At 42.9% G+C, this 24,103-nt stretch overlaps 1 protein-coding gene across 5 annotated transcripts in view; it reads left to right on the top strand.

Moving 5' to 3' along the window:
• Nucleotides 1-24,103, top strand: part of FOXK2 (forkhead box K2) — a 54,596-nt gene extending 30,493 nt beyond the window's left edge. For all 5 annotated transcript variants that reach the window (XM_064675690.1, XM_064675686.1, XM_064675688.1 and 2 more), the window contains exons 2-9: nt 9,164-9,358; nt 12,068-12,215; nt 12,660-12,806; nt 15,606-15,799; nt 16,572-16,747; nt 17,680-17,976; nt 18,366-18,575; nt 21,862-24,103. In XM_064675690.1, the coding sequence (XP_064531760.1) occupies nt 9,164-9,358; nt 12,068-12,215; nt 12,660-12,806; nt 15,606-15,799; nt 16,572-16,747; nt 17,680-17,976; nt 18,366-18,575; nt 21,862-22,058 (1,564 nt within the window). In that variant the 3' untranslated portion in view covers nt 22,059-24,103. The remainder of the gene's footprint in view (nt 1-9,163; nt 9,359-12,067; nt 12,216-12,659; nt 12,807-15,605; nt 15,800-16,571; nt 16,748-17,679; nt 17,977-18,365; nt 18,576-21,861) is intronic.

The raw sequence follows: 24,103 nt of genomic DNA, 5'->3' as shown, positions 1-24,103 counted from the left end.
TGGCCTGAGTTAGTCATGGATTTCTGTGTCAAATAAAGGGCTGTGCTGCTCTTGGAAGCAGAGTTCTGTCTTGAAAAGGCCACCTAAAATAAACGTTGCTTCCTTGGTTCGGGAATAATCCTTGTGTGTGCAGGCCTGCCTGGGTGGGTAGCTGCTCTCTTGGTAAGGATTAGGAGGTTTGGGCACAATTTTGCACTGGAATGCAGGTCTCTGATGAGGTAATCAATGAAGGCTTTTGTTACTAAAGTAATGTATGAGTCACAAGTGCTTTTTTTATGGTTATGCTTGCGTCAAAACACATCATGACAGCACTTGTTCACTGTACTCCTCCTCCTGCCTTAATTGTAAGGGATGTGAGATGCCAAGAGCTGTCTGTTTGGCTCCCAGCAGTTTGCTTTGCTTTGCTGAGAGCTTCCTGTTTAACACTGAATCATATTATTAGAGCTTGAGTGTTTCCACGTGAACCTTTGCACCCCCCCGAGTCCCCCGTGACTGAGGGCACCTCGAACTAACCAGCTTGGTGGGGAAGGATGGAGTGGCTTTGCTTTGTCTGCATCAGCTCAGCTCTGGTTGGAAATCCTGGGCTCTGTGGAAAGTTTGGGAATGGCATGTACTTTGGTGAAAGTTGGAGCTTGCATGTTTGATGACAGGAAACCATTGTTAAGTGCAGTTATCTGGAAGGAAGAAGAAATGATAATTGATTTTTACTTTCCCTGTTGCTAGCGTTTTGTTTCTGTTTTTTAAGCAGGAAACTGTTGTGTTATGGAATGATGTATGTAGGCTCTGTTGGGACTCCAAATAGCTGTTTGCAATTTGGCAAAGACAGAGGCACACAGTCTTTTGGACAAATTTGAAGTTGTTTTTATAGTTTAGAAGGAAATGTAGGGATTGAGACCACACAACCTGGCTCCGCGTACGGCTTTTGTGTACAGAGATGCTAAACACCCGAAAATGCAGTGTTTCCATAGGCGGAGTTTCTTTTGTGTTCACAGGCTGGGGAGCCTCAAATTCCAGAGGCATTACATGAGCAGTTTTAATGAATTAGTGTCTGGTTTTCCTGCAGCAGATGTGACAAGCAGCTTTATAAGCTGCTTCCCATCGATCGCTGTTTTCCAGCCCTTTTGTGTCTTTCTTTTGCTGAGAGAAAAGCAGGGAAGAGCTCGGTTTCTACAGTAACTGCTGCCTACACTCCTGCCTGCAGGCCAAGTGCTTTCTCAGTCCTGCAGCCTGTGCAGGGCTCCTGCATTGCATTTCTGTACGTTTTGTTTGGGTTTCTAGTTTGTTTTTTTTCTTTTTGCTCGTTTAAATATTTTGCCCTCTAAGAGGAGAGAGGAGAGTGCAGTGGGAATTGGTGATTTGGAGATAGGTAATTTTAATTAACCACAACACACTGCCACGACTGTAAGATAACCTAAATGTTTTTGCTGCTGATCGATAGCAGTGTCTGTGTGGTTGGGATGCAAAGAAAATGAGGTGCCTGGCTGCTAAAACAGGAACCTTTGGACATTTGTGATGGCACTTTTGTGATGCCTGTTCCTGTAGCATAATAATGCAGGGCATGGCTGAGATCAGCTTCAGCTTGCTAATAGAATTCTTTACATTTGCAGCAAAATTTGCTGTGCTGGAACAACTCCACACGTCATTTCAGCCTAAACTCTGAAACACTCCTGGAGAGATTGTGAATACAGGGTTAAAAATACCCAGTTTCTCATGACGTCAGCTCCGAGTGGGAACGAGCTGAGCACCATTTCAGACAAGGTCATGTGTTTATTACTCAGTTGGTGTTTGCTGCTGGTGCTTCAGGAATGTTCCTGTTGTCGTCATCAATATTCTGCTGTCATAGGATCATTTCTTGACGCAGGCATGCTTGTTCCAGAGCCTTCTGAAGGCAGGTCAGCACCCTTCCTGCAAGGAATACCAACCAACAACTTCCCATACTGCTTATGCACTTGCTAAAACACGAGCAGGGAAGTCTGGAACCGAGGTTTCCCATGGGGGAGCCGTTAATTTACAGCCAGATCGTATTTCCAGCCTTTGCTTACAATTTGGTACAAGTGTTTTATTAGGCAGCTTGAATTAACATGAGGCTACAGCAATATTTCATCCCTTGTGATGCTGCAGAGATCTTTCCTTTTGAATCTTAAGACATCTGAGAGAGTAAATAGATCAGGAATCTTCAGGGTGTTTTCCATCCTGCTCGATGGAGCACCTGAAAAAACACCCAGCTCCTTGTGAAAAGCTCCGAAGGAAAAGTCAAATTGCTGGTTTAAAAACGTTGAGAGTGTTTTGTTCCTCCTGGCAGCAGAGGTCGAGCGTGCCATGGAGCCCTGCTGCTCTCTGTGGGGGGGACATGCTGTGCAGTTATTGATCCTTGGGCCACAGAAATCAATGGCAAAGGATGCAGAGAATTAAGGGGAACACGCACGAGGTCGGGATTCACTCCCCAGAGGAAGAAGCTGCCACTCTTTAAATGGCAATTGCTTTTTGGGTAACCTCTAGAAGTGTCCTGACTAGTAATGGCCAGACATAATTGAATGTAAATTAATGGTAAATTAGCCACATCAGGACTTAGTTTCAAAGCAGGGAGGAGGAGGAATCCATCCTACCACGATGGGGTGTGAACATGGGACCTGTAGGAAGTGATGCCCTGTTCTGGCTGGGCTGGGTGCTCACATTTCCCACAGGCTGTGGTCAGCTGCAAGAAGGACATCAAAAACTTCCTAAAAACCTACTGGAGGAGTTGGGCTTTGTGTGACATTAATCTGAATATTATAAGTCAATTTTTTTGATCACCATCAATAGAGTAAAACAGGTACTCCTGAAGAAGCTTCACAAATGCCATGTTAAAACTTAAAATCTCTTACCAGGGGCACAAGGTGGAACTTCATGTAGGTGAACAAGCACCTGCATAAAAAAAATTGCCCATGGGAAAAAAAGTTCTCCCTGGTTAGGACAATAAGAAAATGATTATCATCTGATTAGTATTGTAATATACTGGATCACCTTTTTTCAGTGTATCCATGGTAAAATTTCCTATGCTCTTAGCATTTTTCCTATTATTGCTTAATGTAATCCTAGAAAAGACTTTGTAAAGAAATATCTGAAGAGTTATTTCTGTTTAAAGAGTCAAAACAATGCTTACTACAAAAACTTAGGGGATTTTTTTCTAGTAACCCCTGTTTTATTAGAAATGATTTAGTGGTGGGAGTTTTCAGGTGGCTATTCAATATATGACTATTTGGATGAATTTATAGATCTACCTTCATTATTAGTTTGGAAGCCCAGATTTTTAACTGTTGGGTATTTTTAGATTATCTTGAAATAAAAACTGCAGCTCAGTTCAATTTGTCTTCTTAATAAGTTTTGGTTTTGTTGATTCTTTCAGATCTAAAGGTGATGACTCTTTTCAGGAAATGGACTGTGGTATTGACTTCCAGTTCAATTAAACACAGCCCAAAGTCTTAAAAATAAATTCTGGATCTGAATAATTTAGTATGCCTGCTCTTGGTGTTGAGCAATCAGAAACCTTTTGGTTTAAAATCCAGGAGATGAGGAAGTTAGAAAGTTTAATTGTGTATTTTTTTGAAAAGGGTAGGCTGAGTAAAGCTGCTGCTTTCTCCTTGGTGTGGGAATTGTTGCTTTTCCCAAGTTATCTGAAGTTACCTCTTTCAGGTGTTTCCAAGACACAGTCTCATCTCATCTCCCAGGTTTCTGAGTGTTTTATGTGTGGCAGTTTGATGAGTGAGAGGTACCTCTTTCTGTAGAGATGCACCTTTTTCTAGGACACAAAGGCACCACACACAGGCTTTACAAAGACTGAAAAAATGTAATTATACTTCAGTGTTCGAAGCTTTTTTTACCCCCCATTGCATTTCTAGTTGTATTTGTTAAGACTCACCTTTTAAGCCTTGTTCATTTAAAAACTGGTTAAAACCCCTAGCTACATATTGTTTAATGCATAATTGATTTCCTAATAATCCATTGGGATGGAATCAATAATAAATGAAGCAGCAAATGAAGAAAAGATGATGGAATTGGGGTTCTTTGTGCTTTCAAACTGGTGGGGCCTGGCCTCGTCCTGGGGGGTGACAGTGGACACACAGAACTGGTGCCAGACTGAGGAGGGAGGGGAGCACTGCTGGGGTGTTCAGGGACCTGGCACACAGGGGGGTGAGAAGAGGCTAAATGACCTCGATTTTATTACTTTTTTTTCCCTGGAGAAGCCCAGAGGTGAATCTAATTGCAGCCTGAAGGGGAGTTGTAGAAGAGCTGCAGCCAGGCTCTGCTGACAGGTTGGGCACAAGCAGCTGTTGCAAGTTGCAACCAAGAAATCATACCTGAATTTACACAAATATCAAACCCCTTCACCAACTGAGAGTGTAACTGTAGAAATGAGTTGCCCAGCTCTATCCTTGGCTTCAAAATTCAGTGAGACAAGGCCCTCAGCATCCTCATCTAACTGCTTTGAGCAGGAGATTGGGCTGGACCCCTCAGAGGTCACTTCCAAACTCAGTTTCTCTGAAGTTCTGTTTGAAAGATGTAAAAAAACCATTTTTGCCTGACTTCTAAAATACAAATGTATCAAAAGTTGGCCTGGAAGTGTGCACTGCAGTACTGGTGATGAAGTGTCAGTGTGCACATCTTCTACCAGAACTGTAAATGAATGAATTGGCAGTGAGAGTAATTTTTACTGGAGCGAGTGGAAAGACCAGCTGGGAAGTGGGTCCTAAGTAGGGAGGTAAGAGGAATTAGAAAAGGGATTAGCTTCAAATCTCCCTTCCATGGAAGGGAGGCCATAACCAGTGTGGTGATTTCCATGTTTCTTTGTTAGGTCACCGATCAAAATAGCAGAAGGAAGTACAAATAGCATCATCTTAGGCTGCTGTGCAGTCAGAGAAAACAAAGTGGAGAGGCTGTGTTTAGTGGTGCAGATGTTGATGATGACCTCTGCTTCTCTTTGTGGGGGTCACACCACTGCTCTGAACGGATTTGAAGTCAAAAATCGACAAGAGCAATCTCCCAGATGCTGACTGGGTTCTTTTGAGGGTCTTTGGTTTGTAATGTGAAAAGTTGAAGCTGTCCTTGCTCTCAGTAAATCAACAAGAGTTCAAAAGCCTTGCAGCTCGTTGTGCTTTTAGATCTGCTTAAATCTCAGGGGATCCTTAAGTTACCTGGGGTTCAGTGTCACAGTCAGTGGGAAAGAATTGAACTGTGCAGTGTGAGCTGCCATGACTGGGGGGGGTCTCAGTGCTGAACCCTCATAATCTGTTGGAATTTAAAATCTGGAGGTGCTAATAAAAGAGCAGTGGGATGGCAGCTGCTGTCCAGTTTTGGTCCTGGTTCTTGGATGACAATTCAACTGGAATAATTCAAAGGATACTGAGGCACTGGGTGTCACAGCAAGGTTTATGTACAGGGAGAAGATTGAATTCCTACTACTCTGTTTTGGTTTCCCAGATGAAGACAGGATGAAGTTCCTCATTTTCAATCAGGTTTTCACACAGGCAGAATTACAAGTGTATCATTAGGTTTTCCCTGCAGTACAGACAGAACTGCTGAGGTGACGTGACAAAATATTAGAAATACAGATGAGACAAAACTAGACTTGGCACATTTTCCCCTGAGACACTTCTCTGACACCCTGCAAAGTTGCCAAACTCTGCAGAGGTCCTGCCTGGATCAGCATTGCTGTGTTTGCTGGGAGCTGCAGAGACAGGAGGAGTTTTCTAGGGAGTAGTTTGATGCTTCTTGTCTGTTTTCCAGTAGCCAAACCAAAATGAACATTTTTTTTAATTTAAAAAAGAATAATTAAGGCAGTGAGTTGCATTTTAGTTGTGACACCACTGTGGTTCCCTGGATCACACACTGGCCTCTGCTGTGATGCTCCATAGGAAGCACAAGGCAAGGACTCGTCGTTGTCAGGAAATGCTCAGCATTATTTAACTGCAAGTACTGAGAACAGTTGTTTGAAATACATAAAATACGAAATTGGCACCTCAGCTGGTGCAGTTGTGTGTTTGTCACGTGGATGCCTGACACACTTTTTGCCATAGAACTGCTTAAACGTGGATGGTTTGCAAATGTCTGGTTTTAGGAACCTCTTGGTGGCTCTGTTTGATTTCCTGCTCCAAATGGCATCGTCCTATAAAGGCAGGATGGTGGTTAGATGAGGTACACAGAGCTGACAGCTTACAAAACTGCTTCTTTTCTTTCCTTTTTGGTTTTTTTTTGTAAGTGGGTTGTCTGGATGAGTTTCTCCTCCAGCAGCCATCCTGTGGTAGCACATTGTGAAACTGCTGTAAACGCTTTAAACTGTAAGTAAAATCCACTTGGGCTTGTTGAGCTCTAAATGTTGGATGAGGTCTCTCCCTGTGGGTGTGCTGTGGTTTTTGTTTAGTTCATTGTATAACTAAAGAATATGCCAAAACCAACTTGATTCTGATCAAATTAGAACACGTTCTGTGCTTTGGTTTTGGAAGTAAATGTCATACATTTGCATAAATGCAATTTATTCAGGAATTCCTTTGGTTAGTACACACTCTTTATTCTGCATTTTGGCTGAGCTCCAGCTATAAAAATAGGCTTCTGTTGAAAAAACCTGTTTACAAATATGAATCAATTGACAGATGTGGTCTTCTGATAATGCTCAGGTGTTTGCATGCTCCAGCCAGACAGGGATTTGTGAGTACATCGTGTCTTCCGTACCAACACCGTCCTTTCAGGCTCAGCATGGGAAAGGCAAACTGCACTGGTGATGCCCTTGGGTTCTCTTGTGAGTTCCAAGTTTGTTTGGCACAGTTATGACCTGTGCAATACCCCTGGTTGGCCAAAGCTTCTGGTTTGGGGCTGCATTTTATACCTGGTTTTTTCCCCACCTTGATCAACGTTTGAGAGCCTCAGATCCGGGCTGTGCTTTGAACCTGTGCTTTGCTGTCACCCCAGTCAGTGAGCTGCACTTGCCTTCAGGTGCCCCAGGGAGATGATGCATCCAGAGGGTGCAGCAGTGTAAGAAGGGAGATGTTTTAATACATGTGCCTGCATGGAATATTGAAGGAATTGTCGAGTACGTGTTTTCTACCTCTCCATATTTGTGGTACTTGTATTAAGTTGTGAAGATCCAGCTCCTACCCATCTGCCTTCTCCCCATCCTCACCCGGTCTGGCACTGTAGGACTCAGGTTGCTCAGTGTTCTGTACAAGGATTTTTCAGTGGGATCAAGGAACGAGCACCTAAAGAGATGTCCAGTTGTTCCCACGTTTTTCTTGAGTTGAAATAAGTTTGGCCTGAAAATACTGAAGGTAAATTTTTCAGTCATGAAAGACATTGGACAGGTGACTAAAATTTACATCTGTCTCTGTGTCTAACAGATGTTATTGTTCACCTGCTCACAGGGACTTCTACTTAATCTTTGGCTGCTGTCTTTGCATACACTTGAGGAGTGTTGTCGTTATTGCTGATTAACCGAAATGCTTAGAAAATAATTTTATTACCAAAACAGCCGAGACCTCTTTCCACTGCCACTAGAACAATATAAACACAAAATACATCCTACTGGAAAAAGGAAAGAACCGAGTTGTTACTGAAGATACTAAAAAACTCCCCAACCCAACCCAGAAACTGGTCCACTTTAACTTCCTCGCTGAAACGCGAGTGCAGGTTTTGGCACAGATTCTGTTCCTAATTTAGTGCAGGGAGCGTGTTTCAGAAATAGGTCGGCTGTTAAACGCGGCCACGGGCCGTGCTGAGGAGTGAGACAGAGAGAAAAGGAAGGTCACTGTGGATTCTTTCTCTCTTTCCTGATCCTTGGGTGTGTATTGTAGGGAAGAAGAATCACTGCAGTGCGTGTGGCAAGGGACACGGTGAAAATCAAATGCTACCTTTGTTCTAGGAACAGCCTTAGATTCGTTTTAGGAAATAAAAGCCAAAACACAGGAGAGTTCATGTTTTCAAGGCTACTCCACAGCTGAGTGTTCCTTCCAATTCTTACATCACTTTTATGTTTAATATATTTTTCCAGAGAAATGAGCACTTTTTATTTACAGCCTATCTCGCATTCAGAGCTCATTTCTCACCTCTGTTCCAGCATGCTCTTGTTTCCTTTCTGTGTAAAACCAGATCTACCTAGAAACACTTAAAAAAACCCAAACCAAACCCAACATTTTGTGAGGTTTGTTTCTGGGTATAGTGTCGTTGGAAAGTCCTTTTCGCCGTGTGGGAGGTGTGTAAATGTCATTGTGGGTTTGGTGTAGTCTGACAGCTTAAGAATGAGGAGATAGTAAAGTTACTTGAACTGTATTTTTATAGATGCTTTTGTTGAAAGAAAATTAAGTTTCTTGTTTGCTCAATCTGTTTATTTACTGAGAAGTTAGAAGCAGCTTGTCATGTTTAATTGGGTTCAGTTCTAAATGCTGAGAACAGGGATGTAGAAAGGAGAATACTTAAAGGTGGATGCACTGTGGTTTGAATTTCAAATTTCTAAACAATTGCACGTTGTTAATTTATTGTTAGTCATTAAATTTGGGCATGTAATCTCTGGCAATATATGAAAATGGGCAGTTTATTGAAATTGGGTCTTAAATTCAGCTCTGAAGAAAAGATACTTGAATGTAGTACTACAGCAGCAATATACTCTGTAAATGAGCAGAGTTAGTTTGATATATGTTTAATTTAATAGGTATTTTAAGAGAAAAGAAATCTCTTAGACCAACCCTATGAAAATGAGTAGACCTCAAATTGGCCAACGTTTATGCTCCTGATTAGTTTTGCTATCATGGACCTACTTGTTCATTTGCTGTAGCTGTTCTTTGGCATCATAAAATAATGGGCTTTTGTCTTCCAAACAAACCAGCTTTGGGGGCTGGTGCAGGATCAGGGTGAACCTCAAGAAATGTGGAGACAACACATAAAGTGCCCGTGTTAGAAAGGATTTCATGTGCCTGTGTTCCTTTCCAGATGTCAGAGCTGCTGACTTGGGGATCTCTTTCTGGTCACGTTGGTCTGTCTGTGATCTGTAAATTGGAGATGGTTGTGGGTAATTACATAAGATACCGTAGCTTTTAAATTCTAAATGAGCTTAGGTGGTACGTGCAAGTTATACAGAAAGTCTTACATTGTGTAAACAAGTGGCTCATATATTTGTGTGTTGTTTTTTTTTATTTTCCAGCTGTACTTTCAGGTTTCCCAGCACAAACATCAAGATAACATTCACAGCTCTGTCCAATGAAAAGAGAGAAAAACAGGAGGCCCCAGAGTCCCCAGTGAAGCCTGTGCAACCCCAGATCTCTCCCTTAACAATAAACATTCCAGACAACATGGCTCACCTGATCAGCCCTCTCCCTTCTCCCACGGGAACTATCAGGTATTTAAACCCTGCAGGTGGGATGCAGGGCCATGGACAGGCTCAGCACAGCTTCCTCATTCAGTATTTTGCTTTTGAGGCCAAAGTTTGGTTGAAGCTCAGTGTTACCTGCCCTGGAGAAACCACCTTTCTGCTGACTAATAACACAGTTGCATGAACAGTCTGTGATATTCTGATTTAACAAATGTGTAACAGTCTGCTCAGGAGCTTGGTATTCTTAGAACAGTAAGACAGCAGATCTTTTTCTTGCATTCCAGCTGATTAAGATTGCTTTTTGCTCTTGCATGCTTATGGCAACACTTTAAATAAATTTAAATCACACCATTTTTAAACATTCTGATCTGTCACTGTTGCCCCAAAGTTATCACCGGAACAAATGGGGTTTTGGGTTATCATTAGTGTGGAAAATGGACTGATCTCTTACTCCAGGAGCTTTGTTATTGATTAGTCACTGCTGGGAGTAAACAGGCATTTTACTTAAAATCCAGAGTGAGGTGCAGGCTCTGGACAGTGCTCCAGGGGAGTGGGATCTGGGATTTTCCTTGCCCTGCAGCTTCAGTTGGGAATTGTAGCCATTGACCGACATGTTACTTGGGACCAAACTCAACTAACACCAGCAACTCATCCCCACAAACCAGTAAAATCAGTTCAGACAGAATTGTTGAAATTCCTGGGAAGTTCAGGAGCAAAACTTCCACGTCAAGGCACTGAAAGCTGGTTCAGAGTCACGTACGTGCCTTTGAAAGTGTTTTTTGTCCCCTCTCACTTCCTGTGTCTTCACTGGAGCAAAGGACTGTTCGTGCTTGCTTTTTAAAAATGTACAACTTGTTAATGAAATTTGAATGTAAGGATAATTGAGTTCTTTCATGCTTGCCAAGATCTTGATCTCAATATTGGAGTGTTTAATGACATCTGTATAAGTGATGGAAGCAGAGAGAAAAGAGATCTAGACTTGACTGTATAACAGGTTTGCTTTCTTATAAAAATGCAGGGAAAACACATCTTGCCCAAGAAATGACAGAGCAGGTCACAGGTATTTCAGATAACATCCCATCTATCCCCACAGCCTTTGCCTCACTGTGAATTTTGTGATTCTCTTCAGGGCTTTCATGCACCTGTTGAGTAGTTTATTACAGGCAAAAAAAGACGACAGCTCTGAGTCTATTTTGAGAGCAAAGCTTGACAGCTTCTCTGCAAATCACCCTGTTTTGTAGAAGACTTGTAAACTTGCTTTGATTGTACCATATGTGTGGCTTTGTCAATATATGCTAAAGTGAGCAGAGCAGAGGGATGTTGTCAGCTGATCCGTGAAAACACAGAGCAGCAGTGACCTATATTGAAAAAAATAAATTAGCTACACATTTTGGCTCTAATCAAGGATTCTTCTGTACAACACTTTAAAAAATCCAATCTCCCTCTTATAGTAAGTATATCACTAGTAGCAAATTGTTGGTGGATTTCTTGTGATGTGAAGCTTGAAGGGTATTTTTATATAAATATATATTGCCCAGTCTGCACTGCTTGACTCTTTCTGTAGGCAAAAAGGGAGGTAGCAAAAAATGTGAGGGACCAGGCAGACAAACAAACCTCGACAGATGTAAAATTCTTAAAGCTTTACTGTATAAATCTGAATAACATTGTCTAGAGTTAATTATTTTTGCATTTTGAACCACAGATTCAAGTTAGGTTAAAGGTTGTCTGTGGAGATAAGGCTGGTTCTGGGGGCACTGCAGGCTCTGCCATTGGGATTTCTGGTTTTTTGGAATTCCTGAGGGCTGCATTGAAATCAGTTGCAGTATGAACTGCAGAGCAGGGAGCTGCCAGAATTATTTTGGGGAAGGGGACAGACATCACCCACTGAGTGTGTCTTTCCTCTTGGCTAAATGGAAATTGCAGAAGCAAACCAGCTTTGTGCAGCTGCAGTTCCTGAGGCCTGTGCAAGGCAGGGGACACTGATAGAAGGATGTCACAGTGGAATTACACACAGTTTTATCTCTCTTTCTCCGTGATGGATGGCAGAATGTGAAGTATTAAGAGATACTCTTGTATGTGTTTGGTACCATCTCTTGCTTTCTAACAGTGTATCTGCTCTGCTGGCCTAATGCTGCATTAAATTAGCTGAGTCAGTGCTGATGCATCCCATTTACAGATCAGAGTATGGGTTTTATACACATGTGTGTGTCAGTATGTGCACATGCCTGTAAACACTTAAAACAATGTTGGCTGAGATTTAAATAAGAACCGAACCTATTTTTTTCCTCACTTCTTGCTGTATTTTCTCAAATGTGCAAAAACACTACCCAGGAGAAGTGATTTTTTTTTTTTTTTTGGTGAGCAGACTGAACACAAGCATATGGCAGAAATTCCATGCAAGATGTGTGTCTTATTTCCAGTTACTGTCTCAAAATTGGTGGTTGCTGATGCAGCTAAAGTGGACTTTGGTGTGGGCAAATCTTACACAAATAGAGTAGAGCCCAATAAATCAGTTGATCCTGGTTCTTGGAGGAGGGAAGGCTGAGCTGCACCTGGCAGGACTGTAATTCCCGTGGCTGAGTTAGCAAGGCTTGGAAGGTGGGGGTTGTGCTGGAAGCCCTGACAGCCTCAGAGCTCTGGTAGTGGCTTTGCTGCAGCAAAGAGCTTTTTGATGAGACACAGTGTGGTGATAAACTGTATAACAAAATAGTAGGATCTTCTTTTTATGCTCTACAGTGCTGCAAACTCCTGCCCCTCGAGCCCCCGCGGCGCTGGCTCTTCAGGGTACAAGATGAGCCGTGGGATCCCATCTGACCTACATCTGATGGCCGACAATTCCCAGTCGGAAAACGACAAGGAAGCATCGGGGGGAGACAGCCCAAAGGTAAACAGGACTGGGAATCAGTCCCAGAAATGACACCTCAAGTGAATTTTGGGGTGTTTTGTTTGCTAAGACATGTGCACCGAGTCGTAATTTAAGATCACAGACTTTGAAAACAACGTGCAGGGTTTTGTGATCAGAAGTGAGGTTGATTAATTGATTGGTTTACCCCTCTCCCCTGGGGGAGGGTCTGTGCAGTCTCAGATACAGATCTGTTCACAGGCTGTTGAAAATTCTTTGCAGTTCTATGTGTCTCCAAAATTTATGTTATCTTAAAATTGCTAATCAGAAGAACAAAGTTATCTTAGTTTCTTTTCTGACTTCAGATTTTGGTCATTTCAAAAGTGCCTTAAGTCACATTAGTTACGCTGTGTGACTTTTGATGTAGAAAGGAGTGTGTATATCTTTATAAAGTTTATTAATGCAGATTTCCTTGTTCCCATGCAGGATGACTCTAAGCCACCCTACTCCTATGCACAGTTAATAGTCCAAGCAATTACAATGGCCCCGGATAAGCAGCTCACACTAAATGGAATTTATACGCACATAACTAAAAATTATCCTTACTACAGGACAGCAGACAAGGGCTGGCAGGTAAGCTTGATTTCTGGAATATTTGTTTTTAGTTGGAAGCAATGCTGGCAGCTGTAAATGGTCTTGAGCAGTTGGTGCCTCAGAGCCCTTCAGAAACAGTTTGTCAAATGACTGTGTTGTCTTTCTCCTGATTGTAAGTCCTCCAACAAAGTGAGCAACTTACATTAGTCTCTATTTGAAACATTGCTGTATTCATGGAATGGTGTTCTCTAAACCTCTAGTACAGACAGACTTTGGGGGAAGGAAAGTACATTTGGCACTGGGTTTGAATACCATCTGCTATCTAGGAATGGTGGTGTGTTCTGGAGCTTACAGTTGTGTAAACATCCGGATTGCTATCTTGAGATAAAATAAGGATATTAAATGTTACAAGTGCAGTTTTATTTGGGAACAGTGATCTTGACCATGCAATAAGTGAAGGAACAAGTGTGTTATCTGTTGTTATCTCACCCTGGTTCGTGCCCTGTTTTATTTGTGAACTTGCCCATTTCTGTACCGAGTTACACCAAACCCTTCAACTCTGCAGAATTAATTTCTGCTTGCTTTTCATGTTGAAAAGACCAGCCCCAGCGTTTGCCAGGATGACTAACCGAGTACAAATCAGTCTGGCAGAGTCTGCCCACACACACATGAAGGTTCAGTGCCTTTGGTGCTGCTTTGGGTGTCTCAGAGGCCCAGGAGCACAGTTTTGCCCCTGTAAGGCCCTGGGCACACTGTCCATTGTGGGGATCAGTGTCGCTGGTTGCTGCTCACTCTGCAGCAGGGGCGTGTCTGGAGTTATTTTCAGGGAGGTGAAAAGTGGAGAAAGTGTGGGGGAGGAAAAGTTAGGAAGTGTTAACACTGGCTGTCCAAGTGGAAGACTGAAGAGTGCAGCAGAGGAAGAGAATTTGAAATATTAATCACGTAGTTATTTGTCATGAGACCTACATGAAAGTTGGATCATTTTCCCAAGTTAGCAGGAATGGAGCTGTTCCTGGCTGTTTGCTAAGGGTTTGGCTAGGCCAGGACTTGGCTGCTGTTGTGGCTGGGAAGTCTCTTTTGTTTCCCTTTCCCACATAACAGTGCAGTATCCTGGCTGCAGACATGCTGACAGATCTGTTTTAGCAACGAGACTCTGTTTATAAAATGTTGGTGTGTGTTTTCCTTCCTATTCTGCAGCATCTTGAGTGTCTGTGTGTGTGTGATGCTGCTTTACCTGAGCATGGTGAACCCAACACACACACACTGTTGTGCTCAGGTGAGGAATTCTGCTGTAGAACAGGGGGTGTGTTTGGGGGTGTAATGCTCCAGAAAGCCAAGGTGACAGACACAGCAGACATGGTGTGTTCTGGAGTAATTAATTAGCACCTATTCAGAGAAACAATTGGAAAAGCTGAAAATCAGATGCTGTTCAGTCACTGCTCTGCCAGCTTCTATCCATCAGGAGTTGGATTACAGCTAGGGTGATGTAGGATAGATGTTTGAAATCATATTTGAGGCTATATATGCCCCTATTATTCAAAACATAGAGTACACACGCATGTATAGTGTCCCAATCCTGTACCTTAATAAATAGCATTGAGTTATTTATATCCTTTATTATTCAAAGGTCTCATTTTGTTGAGCACTTGAAGACTCTCTGTGAACTTATTTTAGGAGGTATTTTTGGATTTACTCTCTTATTCTAACATATGGAGAAATTAATACAATTTATAAACATGTCCTTGGCATCTTTCTAGTTATGTTTCAATTTTTGGCAGAGAAAACCATCTCTGGTTTCATCAGTTTGCCTTTAAGAAACCATACATGGTTATCATTGCTTTAGGTTCTCCAAACTTGCCATCAGGGTCATGAACTCAGATATTTGAGCAAGATTTACATTTGATTTTGCAAATTTTTGAGGGCTTTTGTTAACATAAAGCTTTTTGTCCACTTACCCCTGTTCCCCCACGAGTATTTCAGCAGGAACACTTAGCAGCAGTTTCTTCTTGTTCAGTGATAGTACCGAGAGAGATTTTGGGGTTTATAGATCTTAAAAATAAAAAAAATAAAATTTAAAAAGTCCTGTGTGCAAAGCCAAGCACAGACAGAGCCACTTGAGGGTGTCAGCAGTTCTGTACATCACTTTGATGCAAGGGGAGGGGGGTGTTGCAGCAAAGGGAGGACACAGGAACGTGCAAAGAGATCGAGGTAACGAAGAGCTCGCGGAAAACCCGGTTCAGGACCTGCTGCCACTTGGTGTTTTTCTAGACACACTAAATCCTTGGCTCCTTTATTGAGGCAGACTGGACTGTGGGTGAACTCCCAACAATCCAGCTGCCTTTGGAACTTGTGTAATTTAACCTTTTCTTTCTGAACTGTGGAACAGTAGCAGGGTTATGGTCTAGGATCAAAAATCAGTACCTGCTGTGTTCTGCTGGCCCTCCTAGAAGGAGCTGACACTCTGTGGGACACCTGGGGAAGGGTTGTGTATGAACACTGGTAATTTTTCTTTATTTTTCTCTTTATCACTGCATTCTGCACAAGTATTTGTGGTGTCCTAACAGTTGGTTGCGATCACCGTGTTTCTCATGAGAGATTTAAAATGGGATTCCTGTTATTTCCAATTAGCATACTGGGTTTTTAATTGTTGGGAAAGGTTTGACAAATGCAAGAGTCCTTTCAGGTTTATGGCACTGCCTTGGCAGTGCTCTGAGTTCTGTTGAATTAAGGAATTAAAGAGCTGAACCCCGAGTCTCCTGTAGTACAAACTGCTGCACTAGGCCACATTCTGACTTGGAAAAGTTATATGAATTCTACATATTTTTTTATGTTCCATAGAATTCAATACGTCACAATCTCTCTCTGAATCGTTATTTCATCAAAGTACCACGTTCCCAGGAAGAACCAGGCAAAGGCTCATTCTGGAGGATAGACCCTGCCTCTGAAAGCAAATTAATAGAGCAGGCTTTTAGGAAAAGGCGGCCTAGGGGAGTACCTTGCTTTAGAACCCCTCTGGGACCACTCTCTTCTAGGTAAGGAAAAACAGATGAACAAAAAGACTATGGCTGTTGTTTAATCTTCAGGCTGATACAGACTTGGATACAGTCACGAGTTTAGTAATTTAATTTCATCCAGACTCAGTGTTTGAGTTCTGTGTGGCTCGTTAGGAGGCTGCCCCATACACCAGGCTTGTGTTTACTGCTTGTTTTCAGTGTTAAAAGAACTCTGTTTGCATAACTAACTATCACATTGTTAATGTAAGCAAGCCTTGCTGTACCTTTGGTGGGTTTTACAGAATTATAACTTTAATTTCTAACTGCCATCTACTGGATTTTAAAACTGTTTGCAAAGAAAATTCTCACATACCGGCTACCATTCTGTTGACCTTAGAGATGCCAATTGTGTATTCAGTTTGATAATGCTCGAGCAGAATTCATGATGGGGAAATTACCTGGGTTTAAATTATTCCCTCTGTAAAGTTATGGCCTTTCTGCTGGTGCAGATCTGTTACTACTTGCCCTATTATAGCCTGAGATTTGCTCATCGTTCTTCTCCACCAGAAGAAACGTTCATGTTTCACAGATTGCTTAGAGTCTCCCTAAGAAGGCATCCAGCCACTTCTTCTCTGTTAACTGTACCTGGAGTTTGCTTTTAAATCCTGTCCCTGTTTAACAGAAGCTTTCTAAAAGATCCTGGGATCTGGGTTGTAACTCGAGGTGCCCTCCCCTTCTGTGGGCCGCGTGTTACGGTCTCCTTAGAGGAAGGTTAAAACACATCAGCTGCTGCTTTCATTTTTAACTACAGAAGTGCCCCAGCTTCTCCTAATCACTCTGGAGTGTTGTCTGCACACTCCAGTGGCGTCCAGACCCCCGAGAGCCTGTCCAGGGAGGGGTCTCCCGTCCCGATGGAACCTGAGCCCAGCACTATCCAGCCAAAACTCGCCGTCATACAAGAAGCGCGATTTGCACAGAGTGCCCCAGGTGAGGAGCCCTGGGCTGGGCGGGGGCAGGGAGGGGGCTCATGCAGAAATAGTGCCCAGACTTCACCAAAAAAGCATATATATTTAATCTCTTAACCTTCAGAGCAAATCTGTGAGAAACTCAGAAACAGGGAGATTCTGTTTGCAGGGGGCTGCTCCAGCACCCTGGATCACATTGCCAAGGAGAGGCTGTGCCTCTGTCCTGTGTAGGACTGTGCTGTCTTGTAACAGTTGTCACTTGCTTTCAAAGTGTATTCTCTCTAGTTAAGAAAAAAAAAAAAAGAAAATAGAAGGTTACATGTGTTACAGAAATAAGGAAATGCCTTTCACAGCTCTGTGATCATCTCATCCTTTCAAAGCGGGGGATAAAAGAATTGGAAGGGTCAAGAGAGAGAAGAAATTTCTATTTAAAACAAAAGGGCATAAGGCATGATGGGATAAGGATGTGTTTGTTTAATTACCTTAGTTTATATATGTTTCTGTCCATTTTCTTGGTGATGCTGTGGCACTGCAGAAGTGCCAGTGATTATTCAGTGGTGAGGGCAAACATGGTCCTGAACAGAGACACCAGGATCTCCCAGCCTAAGGATGTGGAGAGTGTGGCTGATGCAGACATGCTCCACACAGCACCTGAAGCATGGACATGTTCCCATCTGTGGAGAGGGGATTTTCTTTGTCAGTGTAGCTGCACTGGGGGAGGGCTGGGGGGTGCCCAAATGGAGTGTGGGTTTTACTGAGCCAGGACAGCCATTACCCCGGGTCTGTGGCTGGGAATAACCACGTGTCATAGTCTTCATTGTCCAGTGTTACCTTTTGGATCGTTAGTGAAGGAGGTAGTTAAACCTCTGAGGCTTTAGTGATAAGTTTAAAAGAATGATAGGTTTAAAAGAAATAATGAAAATTGGCAGCCTAATTTTGATCTCTCTCTCGTAGGATCACCTCTCTCTAGCCAACCAGTTTTAATTACTGTACAACGGCAGCTACCACAAACTATTAAACCCGTCACCTACACTGTTGCAACTCCTGTGACAACATCAACATCCCAGCAGCCTGTAGTTCAGACAGTTCATGTTGTCCACCAGATCCCAGCTGTGTCAGTCACCAACGTGACTGGATTAGCACCAGCAAACACTTACACTGTCGCGGGACAGGCCGTCGTCACGCAAGCGGCGATGGTCACCCAGCCCAAGGTAGAACCTCAAGAGAATGGAGACCACAAGGAAGTCAAAGGTGAGAACCTGGAGGGTTGTTTTGGGACCTCTTTATGCAGAGGGGTCAGTATTTGAAACTTGAAGTCATAGAACCATAGGGTGGTTTGGGTTGGAAGGGACCTTTAACATCATCTCGTTCCAACTCCCTGCTGTGGGCAGGAATGCAGCCCATGAGACGAGGTTGCTCCAAGCTCCATCCAGCCTGGCCTTGAACACTTCCAGGGATGGGGCATCAATACTTCCAGATGAAATTTTGGCTAAAACTGAAGATTTTGCATCATCATTTCTCAGGATGGAGCAAGTAATAAAACGATAGATGCACTTTCCCACTGAGGGTTGATTGAGTGAAACCGGGAGGTTCTTTACCACTTCCTTGTTTTTAACCGTGTTTTATCCCATGTTTTGCAGTGAAAGTGGAGCCTCTCCCTGCTATTAGCCATGCTGCAATAGGAGCTGCTAGTCGGATCATCCAGACATCTCAGCCCACCCCCCTACAGACAGTCACCATCGTGCAACAGGCGCCCCTGGGGCAGCACCAGCTGCCCATAAAAACTGTAACGCAGAACGGAACGCACATAGTGCCCATCACCACGGCCCTGCCGGGGCAGGGCACTGCTGGTACGTATGGCAGGGCTGGGCTTTGGCCAGGGAAACCTCACAGCACCACTGCTGCCTTCTCAGCTCTGTCCTCGTGTTGTTCGTAGTTAGACTGAAGAGTAAGTGCCACAGGAACTGTAGCTCACGGCCCTGCAAGGGGCTCTTCCTTCCCTGTTGGTAAGAATGAGTATCTCCTCACTGAGCATCACCTGAACATCGTCTTACTCTCTTTGTGGTCATTATAGGGATGTTCCAAGTGGTGACAACGTGTCCTCCCTCCTAATTAAGCCTGGATAGGACACCTTCCACCATCCCAGATTGCTCCGAGCCCCGCCCAACCTGGCCTTGGACACTTCCAGGGATGGGGCAGCCACAGCTTCTCTGGGCAACCTGTGCCAGGGCCTCACCACCCTCACAGGGAACAATTTCTTCCTAACATCTAATCTAACCCTGCTCTCTGTCAGTGAGGCCATTCCCCATTGTCCTGTCACTGCCTGCTCCTGTAAATAATCTCTCTCATCCACAGGCCTGTGGCACCCCTGTCCTGATCCCTTTTCCTGTGAAGCCTCAGTGACTTCAGTGCTGTCATTACTGATTTACCCAGAGAGAAACAAGTTTTAAAAGAAGTTCCTGTAAAAGCCATTCAAATGGTATCTGATCCCAGGTGGTTTGTTGGGAACCCAGCAACAAAAAAACCAGAACTTGGTTGTTGGCTTTTTAAACTGTTACTTTTTATTCTGATTTTATTGAATCTGTGCTAAAAAGACCAAAATTCTGAAAGATTTTGAGATGATTGTTATCTGAATCCCCTTGTTCCCCTCTGGAACTGGGCAGGCTGTGCTTTGTCATCATTCCATACATTCCCACTTGCTTTGCTTTTCAGGTGCACACAGCTGGTTTTTACAGTTTTGCTTTGAATGTTACCTGATACTGAAGGAGGTTTTGTGTCCTAAAATATGTTTACAGAAATATTTTAGGGCTATCTTATATCAATTTCTTGCCTGCATTTCTGCTCTAAAGTCTTTCTAATGGAGTGAATTACCTGCTTAGTTCTTTTTTACTCCTCTGACATTTATAGGTCAAGTGTTGTGGCTGCTGCCACTTCACTTCCAGCTTAAGAGCAGCAAAGGCAATCACAGTCAGACCTGAGGTGCACTTTGTGTGTCAGAAGGGATGTGTGAATTGAGCTGAGAGCCATGTGAAATACACTGAAAAGTTATTTTTTGAATGTAAGAAATAAGTCCTTTTGTCTCTTTCCTGGATTCTTAAAACTCAGCTGATTTCAACATGTTCCCTGACAGGGCAGCTGCTGGGTGTGTGTAGGGAATGTGGCTGCACGTAGGAGTAGAGTTGTGGTGCTTCCCACTGTGTCACTTGTGTGACAGGGTGGGAGATTCCTGGGCTTTAAATACCTCCTGAGGTGTTCACAATGTGAACAGCAAGTGAGGAGTACTCCAGGTCCTGGTCTCTCTGTTACAGTTACTCCTGAACCAGCAAGAAAGCAGGTATTCTCAGGCAAAGCATCTAAAGGGGGAACTGGGCCCACAGAACCACAGGTTTGTTTGTGTGTGTCTGTGTTAGCACGGGCACATCTGTGTTTACACACACATTTGTGTGTGTTTGTCCTTGGAGAAAGGAGGTTGGTGCCATCTGAAAGCAAAGAAATCCAGAGCAACTCCTGTTCCATTTTCCATGTGTAGAAAGCAGGTGCTGTGAGATCCTGCTCTCAGCAGAGCAGCTTGGCAGCACTGCCTGGTCCCTGTGAGTCAGCTGAACGCTCTGAGGTCCAAAAGAAACTCAGGCTTCTTATTGCACAGTAAAATTTTGTAACTGGATATTCTGTGTTTCAGCTTTCAGTGTGGATTTCAAACATCATCATTCTTTTGTGTGTTTCCTACTCCCACATATCAGCTGTGGCTGTACCCAGTGGGTCTCTTGCTACTCACCAGACCCTGGAGTGAATAATCACAGAATCACAGGGTGCTTTGGGTTGGGAGGGACCTTAAATCTCATCTCACTCCACCTCCCTGCCATGGGCAGGGACACCTTCCACTGCAAGAATCGAACAGGACAATGCAGTGACAGTCTTAATGTGTGTTTGAAGGTGAGAGGTGAACTTCTTGATTTTATTTAAGCAACAATAAATTTGCAGGAAGGCATTTTATTCAGGAGTTACATCTCCATGGTCCCTATTCAGAAATGGTGCAAGGAGTAGCTTTTCTAATGGGAGCTGAATGACTGCTGAGATACAAGAGCAAATTGATTTATAGCTTGGTACATGCAGAGGTGATACTCCAGGTATTCTCTAGGATGGCTTGCTATGAAGAAATTACAAGTTTAGCACATAATAATTTCTCATGGACTGGATGTTTCAGCTCCACTAGCAGGGAATGCTGGGATAATGTCAGTGAAGTGCTGAGAGGAGGGAGCAGGAAAAACACAGGTGCTTTCATAATGTCTAGATAAAGTTTCCTGAAATGCAAGGAATGAGTAATCTGTAATTAGTATTTTGCATTCTTTGCAAAGACACTGAATGGCTGATTTAATAATATTAATAATACTGAGGAAGGTGCTGATCACGGGCAGAGGGAGGAACCTCTGGGTGTCTGAAGGATTAAAGGCCTGGACTCGCCCATTAGTGGTGCCCTGTGCTGTCTCATCCATGGAGGGAAATTACAATCTAATATAGGATATTTGAACTGTATTTTTCTGTCAGTCTGATGCTGTTGTGGATCTGAATCTAATCACATGTGTCCAGTACCACTGGTGCTTGTTCCAGCCCTGCCCTTACGCTGTGGGCAAATGCCTCGTTACCCCTCCCGGGGGAATTGCTGCATGTGGCACGTGCTTCTCCTGGCTCTGAATTCCAGAGGTTCCTGCAGTGACTTACAGCCCCAGCTGGGTCTGGCACGGTGCTGTTCTCCTTCCAGGCCATGTCACACATCTGCAGTGATCAGAGACATGGTCAGAACCTACCAAAGGGTTTGTGAATCCACTTCCCAGTTCTGTCACAAGTTATGGTATTGATTTGCTTCCAGTCGTTGAATCTTTCCCTGTCTTCAGTTCTCCAGTGACTAAATGAAGCTGCTTCCCTGTTCTCCCACCTCTGTCCAAATCAGTGTGAATGTTGAGAGGGGAAAATGTCCTTCAGGTTGTGCAGATTGAACAATCACCCCCAAAAATCTCACCTGGGCTCCACGTGGAGCCAATAAAGGAACTGACCATTTAATGACAGTGCAGGTTTGCTGCCATACCCTCTGACTTGACAAGGATGGGGGTGCTGAGGTTTTTATTCCCTCTCTTCCAGCTGCTGCAAGTCCTTTGCATATGTTGGCCACCCACGCGTCGGCGTCGGCGTCGCTGCCCACCAAGCGCCAGAACGGAGACCAGTCGGAACAGCAGGAACTCAAACGTATCAAAACAGAGGATGGAGAGAGCATAGTCATAGCTGTGAACGTGGACACCCCACCCGTGGCAGTGAGTGACAAAGGCAGTCAGAACTAGAAACTTAGGGGAGTTTTCTTTTTTTTTTTGTTTTCTTTTTTTTTTTAAGAAAAAAAAAAACAAAAACAAAACAAACGCAAACTCCGTGGTGCCAAAAGGAGACACTTAAATCTTAACACCTAAAACGTTGGAACATGTTCTCACGCAGTGGGGAAAGGGGCCCTGTGATCAGACTTCAACTTTCAGCACTGAAACAAAACCCAAACACAGGTGGCCTTAAAACTTGGTAATTTAAAAGTCAAAACTGCAGAACCGTGTTGTTGTAGAGGCTGTTCCCCCTCTGCTCCTGCCCCACCGGACTGTGTGTGCTGGGGGGGGCTGCAGCTTTACCAGGACCTGTCAGATGATTTCCAGGACTGAGGATCTCAGTGTAACGGCAGCATGATAGCGCTTAGTGTGACTGGTTTAACGATTGTATATTCCTAAAGGGAACAGAGGCAGGAGCCATTCCGACACCGTGGCAGCTACGCCTTTCCGAACCACCCACCCATGCAGTTGTTGGTAGATAATGCAGTATTTTGTTGTTCACATGTGGAATTAGAAAATTTTTGAGGTGTATTTTCATTTCTTTGCAAAACAATGGGGTCTTTGACATTTCAAATCACTCCATTTCTACTCCGGAAAACTTTGGAATCACACAAATACTTTTCACGTGAAATTTTGTTTGGTAAAAAACTGAATGTAGGGTTTTTTTAACCGACGGAATGATTTACTTTTGTCTGTCCTGTTCAAGTTCAGATAAAGCTACTTTATTACATCTGCAAATTTTCATATTTTAGCAGTTGCCTGATAAATTTAATCAAATTTTATTACCATGTGTAGTGATCAAACGCTTCTTTGGGCTTGCATGTAACTGATTAGAAACTCTGATGTAAATGAGCCGTTAACTGACGTAAAGAACTGCTATGGATTTGACCAGAGCTGCACTTACCTGTTTCTCTCTCTGCTACCTTTTGCTGTTTGTTACTTTGTGTTGACTTTGACTGTCCCTGGCATATTTTTCCAGTCTAAAGTAAAACAAGAGTCTCGCTTAATATTGTGTATGTTTAAGATAACAGACTGTTCTTCATTTAGAAAGAGGAAATTCTTTATCACGAGTCCTTTTAAAAAGAGTAAAATTATCTTGTCAGAGGTATATTCGATATTTTTAAGCTTAAGCACCCTTGAGTAGAAATTAATCTGCCCCATTTCTCTGTAACACTTCGATGTCAGACACTGACCTCCGGGGTCTCCATGACCAGTAGCTGTTGTGGTTTTCTAACAGTGGCTACCAGATTATGGTAATAATAATAATAATTATTTTTTTTTTTTTTTAAGTGTGTGTTCTGCAGTTGAACATTTTAAAATGTATCGGTAATTTCTCACTTTAATGTGGTAATAGATTCCACTTTACATTTCAAAATTCAATTGAAACAAGGCTGCTGTTCAGTCTTCAGCTCACACAACGTCTTAGTTCCTCCTGCAGTCAGGTGAGTGGAAGCATTGGCTTCGTGGGAATCTGGTTTTTGTCCTGTTCTGTAATAAAGATGCATTATTTATATTTCCTTTCCCGCTGTGAAAGGAAAAACTGTATTTTCACGATGGACTGAACAGTTTGGAGTGGTTATTTTAGGCAGCTTTTGGAAACTATTTACCTAAAGACCAAATATGAGAAATCTGTACAAGTTTTGTGTTCATCCACACAATGGAACTGTTACAATGTCTCTGCAGATAATACATATTAAAAAACTATGAAAAAAAAAACTCTACACAAGCTGGATTTATAACAGGCATTTAAAAAAAAAAAAAAGCATAACCTGAAAAGAAGCATTTCTGTACAATTGCAACGTTTTCTTTAGAGGTTTTAAAAATAAAAAAAAAAAGTAAAGTTTTAACATACTTTTTTTAAGAAAAAAAATCCAGTACTAGTAATTTAATTTGGTGTTGAATGAATTGACTAGAATGTGGTTTATTTTCAGAAGTGAGAATCTGTTCACAACTAGGGCTAGGTGAATAATAGTGTATAAGATTTTTTAAATAAAATTAAATTTTATTCAGCAAATTAA

This window comes from Pseudopipra pipra, chromosome 19 (assembly GCF_036250125.1).
Source record: "Pseudopipra pipra isolate bDixPip1 chromosome 19, bDixPip1.hap1, whole genome shotgun sequence".
Classification (NCBI taxonomy): Eukaryota; Metazoa; Chordata; class Aves; order Passeriformes; family Pipridae; genus Pseudopipra; species Pseudopipra pipra.
This window is presented reverse-complemented; position numbering and strand designations above follow the sequence as displayed.